The following is a 12,483-nucleotide window of genomic DNA, read 5'->3' as shown; positions in this document are numbered from 1 at the left end:
TTCCATTACGACAAGACTCACATAAATATAATTTCATTAATAATTTGTCCCTAGACATTTACCATGTTTATAACATGAAGCGCGACAGTAGCCTAGTACTATTTTTGGTACAATCTTATCCCAACCTACAACAATAGGCAGTGGATAGTGGAATCCAACCTACATAGATCATAACCTCAGGGTTCAAATAGTGTTCTGCTCTTGAACCTTTTTTCCAATTCGGTTCCATCATCAAAGCCACAAGCAACTTACCCTACTCAACACAAGATTTCGAAAGCACTTTTAGTCGATTGAATTACAAGTCATTTGCTATCACTTATTCGAGTTTGATTCAAACACATGACTCTAAAGGGATGCAAACTAAACACTCTTAACTTCTTGAATTATAAGTCTCTTGAAATCGTCGAGTTGGTACATGTAATGTTAACAGAACATGATTCAAACACGGTAACTTCAAATGCAGATTAAACACTCTTAATCACTTGACGTACACAGTGGACAGCAACTATTTGTCCACCCAACAAAAAAACTCACAACAATGGGCAATAGTTGTCGAAAAAGGGTTATTTATTTTATTATTCCCACCAACCCATATATCAAATATAAACATTCGTACATCCACCTCTTGCTTCACAAAAATAACCCCCAACAAAATGAAGTAAAAAAAAAAAAAGGAAAAAGGAAAGAGAGGGAAGGTGTTCTCAGACACAATTTGCTAATGGACCTAAATGGTGGGCCTCTTTGGGTGTCCCAATCTCAATCACATTATCGCACCCAGCTCAGAATATCACAGAAATACGACACATTCGATAACCCCACCACCGCTAGGGTGTGTTTGGCTGCACCCAAAAAAAATGGAACCGAGTTTTGACTAAACTCGCTACTCGACTCGGTGAGCCATGACCGAGTTATAAGCGGGTTTCCAAGCCGAGGTGGCGATGAGCGGGCGAGTGTGCCAGGCCAACATCATACACCCGTCGTTCTCCTCCACCCGGTACCCATCTCCGCCGGCGAACAACGCCAGCAGCATACTCGCTTGCTTGAACGCGTTCGAACCGAGATGAACCGGGACGAAATCTGCCGAGCCGAACCGGGCTCGCCACTGGGCCAACGTCTCGTGCCTCTCGACCCGGTCCACCCCTTCGCACGCCACCACGTTGCAGATTTGCTTCCCCAAGTACACTTCCGACATCACCTTATCCCGACTGTTCGCCGATCCCTCCAGCGAGTCAAACAGGGTCGAGTAATAGTGGAGCGACTCGTTGAACCGGTCCATGAACACTGGACCGTTGTGGTTCGCCTCCTGCTCCACCACGGTCACAATCTCCGGCTTCATTTGCTTCACCACTGATAACACCTTCTCAATCGCGCCGGGTCGGGCCAGCAGCTTGTGCAACTCGAAGACCGAGTTGACCGCCACCGACTCAACCTCACTCGGTCCGAGTTCAAGCATCGACGCGTCAAGATCGGCCAAGCTGTTTGCCACAAATCCTCTGTATTCAAACTCGACGTGGATGGTTTCAGCCAATTGGGCGAGCTTCCAACCCACCTCCTGCAGATGGTCGGAGTTATCCGAAGCCGGCGGCCCGATGCCCGTGAGCCGAAAAGCGGGCGGGCCGCCGGGTCTGAGCGCCAACGCCTGCATAAGAGCGGGCCACTGCATCCCCTGGTTCATCGAGAAGTCGATGACGTGGACTCTGGTTTTGCCCTGGAGGGATTCGAGGATGGCTTGATTGGCGGTGAAGTGGGCGAATTTCAGGTAGGGGCAGGTCTCGTAGAAGTGCATCTGCAGCATGTCTGAGAAGGAGTGGTCGATCGGCGACTGCGGGTAGACTCGGAAGATTCGTTGGGCCAGAGCTTCGGCGAAGAAGGTGGCAACTTTACGCATGGCACCTGCTTGTGAACCTGCCAGGTAGCCGATCTGGGTCACCAGAGCTTTGGCGAGGTTGAAGTTGTTCTGCTGGACGGCTTCCGCGCAGGCCATGAGTCCGTGGACGAGTCGGACTCCGTTTTCCTGCGAATCGACAATGAGGGCTGGGCGGGTTGGTGATGACTCGGCGGTGGCGGGAAGGGAGATGGGTTGTTGTGGTTGTGGAAGGGAGGAGGCGGCGGGGCGGTTGAAGAGGAGCTCGGAGGGAGAAGACCCGGATGAGGATTTGAGACGCTTGAGCTCCCGCGACGGAGAATCGAGGCGGGTTTGGGTGAACACGGCGTTTCCGGGGATAGATTTGAAGTCGTAGTAGCTGGAAGAAGAGTTGCAGTCTTCGAATACAGTTTGGGGAGGTGATGTGCTAATGGATTTGCTCTTCCGCTGATCTGGGAAATCGACGGTGGTGATGGACGACTCCCCCCGAGCTAAAAACGGATCGTCGACGAGCTGCACTTGCTGCTGATTAGGCTGCATCCCAGCGACGGCACCGCCCGTTAAAGGATCGAAATTAGGAGGCGGGAGGTTTATCTCGGAGATCATGCTCTCAAGCCACGTCGACAGATCCGCCGGGTTATAGTGAACGGTGTCAGAAGCGAGCTGAGAGAGTCCATCTTCCTGAGCGCAACCCATGAATTCTTCAAGCTGCTCAAGCTTCTGAGCAACCTCCGCCATGTCCGAAGACCGAACCTTGTACCCCAACACCGCCAGAAGCTCGTCCATCCCGCCGTCGATTCGCTGGGATTCGTCTTCCCACATCTTGGCCTTGCAGAAGCCGCCGCCGCCGCCGGCGGAGGTGGAAGCCATGGACGGGTCTGGATACTGCGGCGGGGGGTACTGATTCAGCTGATGAGTCTGGTGCTCCCTTTTCATTTTTCTGAATCAATTTCCAGTTTTGTTGAATTGGGTTTGCGATAAATTGAGAGTCGAGAAATGGGTAGGGCTCGGAAATCAAAGAGCGCTAGGAATGGGTGAAGAATCTGAGCATTGGGGATTGGGGAAGAAGGTTTGCTTGGTTTTTCACTTCCACCACTACCAGCTAGCTCTCAGAGGGGGTTCAGAATAATAATGATGCCTCCTTGCCAGTTATAGTATTTTTTTGTTTTCTCATTTTTCTTTATTTTTGGAATATTGAAATAAATATAAAAATTAGAAAATAAATATCAAAAAAGTTGCTCTCTGTGATGGGGGCGCGACCTCCAATGAACTACTACCGCTCCTCAAGCACAAACAGATAAGCATGAACAAAATTATTTTTACCTCTTTTATTTATTTATTGGGGGAGAATAAAAAAATAAATCACAGGCTCTGCAGCCTTTGATTCTTTTTTACTTCTCTACGGGCCCGTGATTTGATTGTAATTTGGGGCAGTTTCAAATTTTTCTTGGTTCGAGGATCTTCTCAGATGTTAGATTGGAAGTATTTTTTAGACGGTCGGAATACAGTCTTGTATATCAAGTGTAATATTGCAATTAATTGAAAAACATGAAAGCAATGCATAAGGGAGAAAGAATGTAGAAATCGCTCCTCATTTTTCAAAGAGAAATGCTAAAGAGATTATCTCAAACGTGAGACTTTTCATGGACTGTCGGCTACTTTATGTTTTTCGTACTATATTTTATATGTTGGCGCAGAATTTGACGATAAACTGTCAAATGTTATACGGTTCATGAAGAGTTTCATTTTCAGAGAATCTCCTTAGCATTTCTCATCTTTAAATTTATAAGTTGTTTTAGTTTTTTGTTGGGTTGGTTTTTCTAGTCACTTTGTATAGAAACACGATAAATTACTTCACCATTTTAACGATTAAATTATGATATGTAACCCAACTCGCCTAATCCTTTATATTGCTTAAGGATATTACCTCTAGTAGTAGCTGTAAACACGGAAAATTCCTGAAACGAAAGAGACAAGAACAACGTGCACAAACAAATATTTGTATTTGATGATTTTGGGTTACAATCTCTCTCTATTTTGATCCTCTGATTCGATCTCCGTAAGGTGTTGATTTGTGGATGTGCGATTGATCCAAAGGGCCGTGGGGCTTGATCTAAGGATGAACGTTTTTCAAGGGCTGTGGACTTGATCTTGAAGGTGGATTTGAGTGGATCTTCAAAGGGGCTTTTGGGCTTGATTTTCGAAGAACAGTGATGAACGGATCTCCAAGGGCTTTTGGGCTTGATCTTGAAGAACAGTGATGAACGGATCTTCAAGGGCTTTTGGGCTTGATCTTGAAGAATGATTGGATGTGTGGATTTGTTGATGTTTGTTGATCCAAGGGCCGTTGGGGCTTGATCTTGGATGAACGGATGATGAACGATGGTGCTTTCTTCAAGGGCCGTTGGGGCTTGATCTTGAATTGGTGGATGATTGTTGATCCAAAGGGCCGTTGGGGCTTGATCTTAGGATGAACGATGAACGAAGAACACTTTCTTCAAGGGTCGTCGGGGCTTGATCTTGGAAGAACGATGAACGAAGAACGAAGAAGGCTTTCTTGATTTTTCGGGAACCTGGATGCTTGAGAGCTTCGGAGTTTCAGAGCTTTAGAGTTTCAAGGTGTAATATGAATTGGTTCCTTTAAATGAATGAAATAGGCTTGTATTTATAGAAATTTCCAAGGCCTAATTTTGAATATAATATTCCAGATGAAATAAGTCGTTTCTGCCAGGTGTTGACACGTGTCCTATTTGATGACTTTTCCAACTCATTTCAATTTTCGTTGAGTCACACGCTACGTGTAAAATTTATGTAATACATGAGCGTTGACACTTTGATTTACCGGTCAACATTAATTTACGAAATTTCGATGTCTACAAATGCCCCCACTTCAAGGCACGTCGTATACATGTGCTTGTCACGTGTAGGAGATGCGTTTTGAAGTCCCTTACTGTAGATGTCGATCCACGGGCCATCGAGGCTCGATCTTGAATTGGGCTGGAGATTGTTTCAAGGGCCGTTGAGGCTTGATCTTGAATTGGGCTTGAGATTTCTTCAAGGCCCGTTGAGGCTTGTTCTTGAACTTTTTGTTTGAAATTTCTTCAAGGGCCGTCGAGGCTTGATCTTGAAGGTTGAAATTGGACCACAAGGAGCTTCATGTGGTAGATGATCTTCGGCTTTGGTAGTGGGTGAATCGGCACGTATTTTGTTGCGCTTGTTGACTTTCCACAGCTTTGATCTTGAACTGGGTTGAAGGATTTTCTGGATTCCTTCAATTGTTGATTTTCCACAGCTTATTCTTGAACTAGGTTTTGATTCAGGGGTGGTAGACACTTAATCTTGAATCGGACTTGTGATTTCTTCCAGGGCCGTCGAGGCTTGATTCTTGAAGGTTGACTCGAACACATGACAAGCAGGCACGAGGTGAAGGTGACGACTTGTTGCTCTGTTCAATCTTTCTAATTCACACCTGAGCAGTTTGGTCAACGGTATGATCTTCAAGATTGATGAACTCTTCTTCCAGTTGGTGACTTGATCTTTAAGGATTTGATTCAAGGGTGGTGAATCGACACGTGCAGCCCACAACGCCTAGTAAGTCAACCCAAGAATTTGAGGGTCAAAACGAGTTCTTCATCTCAGACTCTTTCTGCCGAGTTGACTGTGCATGCTGCATTCTTCTCTGCTTGTTTCTTCAGGCAGATATGGCAGCTTCTAGAGTTCCTCAGTTCGGACTCCTTTTGCTGAGTTGACTGTGCAGACTGCATTCTTCTCTGCTTGTTCCTTTAGGCAGATGTGGCAGCTTCTCGAGTTCCTCAGTTCGGACTCCTTCTGCTGAGTTGATCGTGCAGACCGCATTCTTCTCTGCTTGTTCCTTCTGCACCTTGTCTCCACATGCTGCAAGGTATCATTTTCACTTGCCTTATCTGTCCTCCAAGCAGATGTGGTAGTTTCTTTGAAAGTACAGCAGCAGTGGGAAACAAGTACTCGAGAGCAGTGCTAGGTAGGCAATCAGGGAAGGGTTCCAAGCAGTCGGTTCCTTACCCGAGTTTGAGTGGAAGTTCCGGCATATTGTTTTCTTTATCCTTGTCTTTGTAGGTAAGAACAAGGACAAAGGAAATGACAGGTAGAACGCATGATATGAGATACTCTTGCTTTCTACCCTGGTGATATGAGATACTTTTGCTTTGGAGTCATTGGCATGTAGAGGTACCCCAAGGAATAAGGAACGCTGAATGACTCGAGAGGTTTCGTTGGGAAAGCATTTTTGGAGATGAAGAAAGGCTCTGTATGTCTGCCTCGCTATGGAAGGTGAAGGTGGACAGTTATAGGAGGTCCCTTAATACCTGTAGAGGTACTATTCTTTCACTCATATCGGCAACTAACGCGTGATTAAACAGTAAGGCTTCACGTGTTTTCTTCTTTATCAGAAATCTTCGACAAATTGTCCGTAATTTCCGCCAAGCTGAGTGTGCATGTGACAGGTGTTGACGCGGCTGAAAAATACTGGCGCCTCTTCCATAACTGGGATCGGCGCTTCGACAAATTACCCGTGATTTCCGCAAAGCTGAGTTTACGTGTGATGGGTGTTGACGTGGCTGAAAAAGATTGGCGCCTCTTCGATATCTGGGATCGGCGCTTCGACAAATTGCCCGTGATTTTCGCAAAGCTGAGTTTGCGTGTGACGGGTGCCGACGCGTTTGGAAAAGCAAGATGCTTCTCCGATTTCTGAGCTTGCCTCTTCGATTTTTGAATGGCCTCTTCGAATTCTGAGCTCGCCTCTTCGATCTCTGAAATCCCGTCGAGTGCTGATTTTTTATAGAGGCATGCAGTTCGTTTCAAAGCACACTTGAATTTTCGCTTGTGAAAACTCCCCTCTTGTACTTCTAAGATCTTGATTTGTCCGATCTCTTCTTCCTTCAACACTTTGAAAATGTCTGGACCCTCCGACCGTCGTTTTGACTTGAATCTTGGTGAAGAGGCAATCCCGCCTTCTCCAGACAACATATGGCGCCCATCTTTCATATCCCCCACTGGTCCTCTTACCGTTGGGGATTCAGTGATGAAGAATGATATGACCGCTGCGGTGGTGGCCCGGAACCTTGTCACTCCCAAAGATAACAGACTACTTTCCAGGCGGTCTGATGAGTTGGCTGTTAAGGAGTCCCTGGCTCTTAGTGTGCAGTGTGCGGGTTCTGTGTCCAACATGGCCCAACGCCTATTTGCTCGAACCCGTCAAGTTGAATCGTTGGCGGCTGAAGTGATGAGTCTCAAACAGGAGATTAGAGGGCTTAAGCATGAGAATAAACAGTTGCACAAGCTCGCACACAACTATGCCACAAACATGAAGAGGAAAATTGACCAGATGCAGGAATATGATGGTCAGATTTTACTTGATCATCGAAGGTTTGTGGGTTTGTTCCAACAACATTTGCCTTCGTCTTCTGGGGCTGTACCGCGTAATGAAGCTCCAAATGATCAACCTTTGGTGCCTCATCTTCCTGGAGTTCCGCCGAGTGGTGTGGCGGCACCTGATCGTCCTTGAAGATACCCTCTTGTAAATTTGATTTGATTTGATTTTTTTTTTTTTTTTTAAGGTATGTATAATGCAAATTTATGTAAAAATTTCCTGAAAAATAAATAAAATGGACCTTCTATTTCTCTTTATGCATTTGTTTTTTTTTTTTTCCTTTGTTTTTTTTTTTTCTTGTTTTTCTTTTGGTGCTGAATGCACCAAGTTCCATCATTTTTTATTTTTATTTTTATTTTTATTTTTTTTATTTTTTATTTTTTATTTTTTATTTTTTTTATTTTTTACAATTTTTTTTTCTTTCTGCACATGGTGCCCATGCACCACCAGAAACTTTTGATCTGCCTGTACCCCATCTTTGATCCACCATTCCATTTTCTATTATTATTTTTTTGTATAAATTTCGATGATGGGCTGGGGAATTTGCAGGGAGCGGAGCAAGGACGGACGGAGAGCTGGAGTTTAAGGAAGAGCTTCTCGGCCGGCTAGTCGTTTGACAGCGGTCTTTGAAGTTGGTGGCAGCTGCGAGGCGAGAGACGGAGGAGGGTGCAAGAGAAGAGCGGAGCAGCCTTGATGTCGGAGACTTTGCCGTCGCCGTTGCTGCTTGGAACTGATGGCAGAAGGGGAAAGCTGCAGAGATGGTGATGAAGAGTCCTGCTCGCGACTACCGCAGCTATTGTGACGATGGTTGCCGGTCGTGGCAGAGCTGGAGTTGTAGGCAGCGGCGCAGTGGTGAGGAGAACAGAGGAGGACGTCGCCGCCGCCAACGAAAACCACCAAGTGTTCATAGCCTTAACACTTGTTCCTTCGCTGCAACTTTAGGCTTCGCCGGAGCTGCTGCTTTCTTCTTCTCATCTCCTTTGAGAGTCTGACCAAAGCTAGAAGCAGCCGCGGAAGGTTTTGACGAAATGGAGCTCCTTTTGCGGCAAACAATGATGGGTGCAGTACACTTTTGCTTAGCAAGCAAGGACTCTGATCTTTCAAGCTGCTCAGGGCGTTTGGGTTGCTGACTTGTGGCGGGTGCAGGAACTACGGAGTCTGATGGCTCAGATGAAGGGTCGTGGTTGGGCCGAGTGATGAGATTCTTCCACTTCATTTCCATCGAAAAATTCTTTTTCAAACAAGGGAGATCTAGCTGCCAGTACTAACTTGTGGGCATGAAACCTTTCCCCACATACATTGAAAGTAACATCTGAACCTTCCTCATTCTCCATGTCAATACTTTCAGAACTGGAATAATCTATTTCAGTGCTTAAAAGGTCTTCAGAGTCGCTCTTTTTCAAGCAGCTTTCAGTGGAATTGTCTTCTTGATCTGACAGTGCTCCGTAGTCTTCATCTGCATCTTCTTTTTGGTCTTCTTCAGGAAATTCTTCGAAGCTTTCTGCCTCAGATTCACTCTCCGAATGCGGTGATCTATCCGACGGGTTCTCCACAACTAGGTTGTTGGCATAATTTTCTGCTTCTGCTTCATCACTTGCATCATTTGGAAACGCAGGACCCTCGTAAACTTCTTGTTCTCCTGCAAAATCAGCTCCTGCTTTCCTTCCAATTGCCTCTTGTATCTGGTTTTGCATTGAGGGCAAGACTGATTCCCATCCTTCCTCTCATACTCATAGCATGGCCTGCAAACAGGAAAGGCACAGACATCGCAGGCAATGAATGGTTCCCCATCTGCAGTCTTCCCAACATTATCCCCACAGATCTGGCAGACCTTACCCCCGATGCTCTTCATGGGTTTTGCCGCAGTTTCTCCTTCTGACTCCATTGCCACTTTCTCATTTGCTCAGATGTGTACAATGGCTCAAAATTCTTGTTCAATCTCAACAAGATCTATGCATGTCTAAGATCGCAGTAACTTTTTTTCACTCCAAAATCCCAAGATCTTAATATCAAAAGAACCGATCTTTATTGCCAATTCTTCAAATCCAGGAAACCCAATTGAAAATAAACCCAAATCGATCCAATTCTCCAGCAGATCTCAGAAATTAGACAAATTGGAAAAAAAAACAGATGAAAAGTTCACTGCTTGGATCCCAAAAATCAAAAGAGAGAGTGATCAAATTAATACACTGAAGCAGACAACCACAACTCCAATCACAGCTCTCTCTCCCTCTCTCTAAAAAGCGTCTCAGTCTGTGTATAACTGTAAACATTTATATAATGGGTAAGAGTGGGAGAGGAGAAAATGGCTTAAGACTTGAGAGGTAGGTGCTGCATGCTTTGCAGGCCGGCGGAGGCAGTTTCTTGCACGGCAGTCCGATCGTCCATCTTAGAGAAGCCAACTAGATCTATAGCTATCGGAGCTGGCTTTTGCTTTGAGAATACAGAGAGACTTGGGAGGGAGGATTGATGGAGTCATGAATTGGGAGAGTTTTGAGAACCTTGACGAATTCGGCGCGTTGAGGGTCATCAACACGATCCCATCGACGAAGAAGAAGCAGAATGGGCCTCTTGCGTGGCCTATGGCATCAGCCGGTCTCTGGGCTTCTGGGCCAGTAAATTGGAGAGAGGCCTGGGCTTTGACTTGCAGAAAGATTGGGCTCTGGGAGCCGCTTGTAGTATTTTGGTTAAAGGGGTTGCTTCTTGTGGCCACTTATATATATATATATATTTTTTTTTTTTGTAAATACATAAAACATTTATTTTTTTTTTAACTTTTAATAAAATCTTTATTCCTTATTTTGGTGTGACTGAACTCAAATTTTGAATATTCGAGCTGTCTACGTACCCCTCCAAAGAAGAGATCAAGTCGTAACGTAGTTCAAATACATACATATATATTTTTTTTCTTTTGGTGCCGTTTGCAGTTTCAACTCGTGCAGACAAGGAGTGTTGGTGTCGTTTGCAGTTTCAACTCGTGCAGACAAGGAGCATTTGGTGCAGTGTTGCAGTTTCAGCTCGTGCAGGCAAGGAGCGTTGGTGTCGTTCGCAGTTTCAACTCGTGCAGACAAGGAGCATTTGGTGCCGTGTTGCAGTTTCAGCTCGTGCAGGCAAGGAGCGTTGGTGTCGTTCGCAGTTTCAACTCGTGCAGACAAGGAGCGTTGGTGTCGCCTTTTATGCTCGTGCGGATCAGGAGCGTTGTGCCATGCGGTTTAGGCTCGTGTAGGCGAGGAGCCTCGTGTCCTACAGTTTAGGCTCGTGCGGACAAGGAGCTTTGGTTCGTGCAGTTTAGGCTCGTGCGAACAAGGAGCTTTGGTTCGTGCAGTTTAGGCTCGTGCGAACAAGGAGCTTTGTGCCATGCAGTTTAGGCTCGTGCAGGCGAGGAGCCTTGGTTCGTGCAGTTTAGGCTCGTGCGAACAAGGAGCTTTGGTTCGTCAAGCGATCTGAGAGAGTCGTTCATCGCAATCTTCATAGCAAGGAGCCTTGACTGAGTAGTTGAAGAAGTCTTCAGGAAAGAAATCACGCATCGTGATGGGGATGGACGATCTATGTGTCGAAATTTCCTCATTTTCAACACGTTCACGTTGCTTTGAAGGTTGACAAGAGCTGCTTTGCCCCCTTTCCGATTGGCGGACTTGTGGAGGAGACGTATGCTTCTTGTGCAATTTCTTAGGAGTGACTTGAGTCCATCCTTCAATTTTGCTTGTCTTGGACGATGCCCCCAGCGGTTGAGGTGAAAACTTTGAGTCGGAAGAGCCAGAAGTGAAGGTGGTATAGTTTGACTTCGCCACTTCGTCAAGATCTAGCTCGATGATTCCTTTCTGAGCCAGCTTCATGATGAGATCTTTCAGCACGAAACATTTTTCTGTCGGATGACTGATGAAGCGGTGGAATTTACAGTATCTTGGACTGTCGGTACGATTCATCTCTTCCGGCCGTCTGCACTCAGGCAAACTGATCACCTTCTTGTCCAACAGGTCATCCAGCATGGCAACCACATCAGAGTCGGGGAATGGATAAGTCTTCTCCTCAAGCTCCTTCAAAGTGCGTCTACGCATCTCTTGATCATGAAAAGCTTCGTTTTGAATCGCCTTGCCTCGTGTAGGGATTTTGACGGGAGCTGTGTTGACTGTCATTGCTTCTTTGGTGGATTTCCACGTAGCCTTCTCCACCTTTGGCCCAAGAACTTTGTCGTTCTTGTAGTCGGCGATCGGTTCCTTCTTCCCATGATGGGCGATGCTCAACTCCATGTCATGGGCGCGAGTGGCCAATTCCTCGAAAGTCCGTGGTTTAATGCCTTGAAGGATGTATTGCAAACCCCATTGCATGCCTTGGATGCACATCTCGATTGAAGATGTTTCCGAGAGCCTGTCTTTACAGTCGAGGCTTAGAGTGCGCCATCTGTTGATGTAGTCAATGACTGGCTCGTCCTTCCACTGCTTTGTGCTCGTTAGCTCTAGCATGCTCACAGTGCGGCGGGTGCTGCAGAAGCGGTTGAGGAATTCCCGCTCTAATTGCTCCCAGCTGTTGATGGACTCAGGCTCTAGGTCCGTGTACCACTCAAAGGCATTTCCTTTCAGCGAGCGCACAAACTGCTTGGTGAGGTAGTCTCCCTCCGTCCCCGCGTTGTTGCAAGTTTCGACGAAATGTGCAACGTGCTGCTTTGGGTTTCCTTTTCCATCAAACTGCATGAACTTTGGTGGTTGATAACCCCTTGGCATATTTAGGGCATCAATCTTCTTAGAATAGGGCTTCGAGTAGAACAAGGAGGTATGTGAGCTTCATTCGTACTGTGCTTTGATGGTGTTGGTGATCATCTCCTGCAGCTGCTGGATAGAAAGAGATCCCATGAGTGCCGCTGCTTGGTCTGGCTCCGGCTTCCCATCGATTTTCTTCACCGGGGGTTCTTCGTCTCCGCCAGCTCCTCCCTTTAGTGGATCATCATCTGGGTCGGGTTTATCACCGTCTTGTGCCTCCAATCGGTTGACTAGTGCTGTAATTTGCAAGTCTTTTTCTTCCACAGTTCGGGTTAGCCTTGCGATTGCTTCATTCATTTGAGCCAGCTGCTCATCGATTGAAGTTGCTCCAATGGTCATGACTTGCATGGCTGAACTGTCGCTTGAATCGGCATCGGAGAGCATGGATTCGGAGTATTTCCTTGGGCTTTCCCCCCTTGGTGCCCTTAGTGAGGCTAAGGTGATCAAAGGCTCGT

General features: G+C 46.3%; 1 protein-coding gene across 1 annotated transcript; it reads right to left on the bottom strand.

Moving 5' to 3' along the window:
* Positions 1-354: 354 nt before the first annotated feature.
* Positions 355-3,444, bottom strand: LOC114821933 (DELLA protein GAIP-B). Its single transcript, XM_029095434.2, has one exon. It carries the CDS (start codon positions 2,798-2,800, stop codon positions 881-883), a length of 1,920 nt encoding a protein of 639 aa, XP_028951267.1. The 5' UTR covers positions 2,801-3,444; the 3' UTR covers positions 355-880.
* Positions 3,445-12,483: the final 9,039 nt, after the last annotated feature.

Source organism: Malus domestica, chromosome 16, assembly GCF_042453785.1.
Source record: "Malus domestica chromosome 16, GDT2T_hap1".
Classification (NCBI taxonomy): Eukaryota; Viridiplantae; Streptophyta; class Magnoliopsida; order Rosales; family Rosaceae; genus Malus; species Malus domestica.
Note: the sequence above shows the minus strand (reverse complement) of the source record. Positions and strands in the feature narration are given on the sequence as shown.

Excerpts from the sequence above, each read along its gene's own strand:
- LOC114821933 (XM_029095434.2), bottom strand. The coding sequence starts at position 2,800 with ATGAAAAGGGAGCACCAGACTCATCAGCTGAATCAGTACCCCCCGCCG.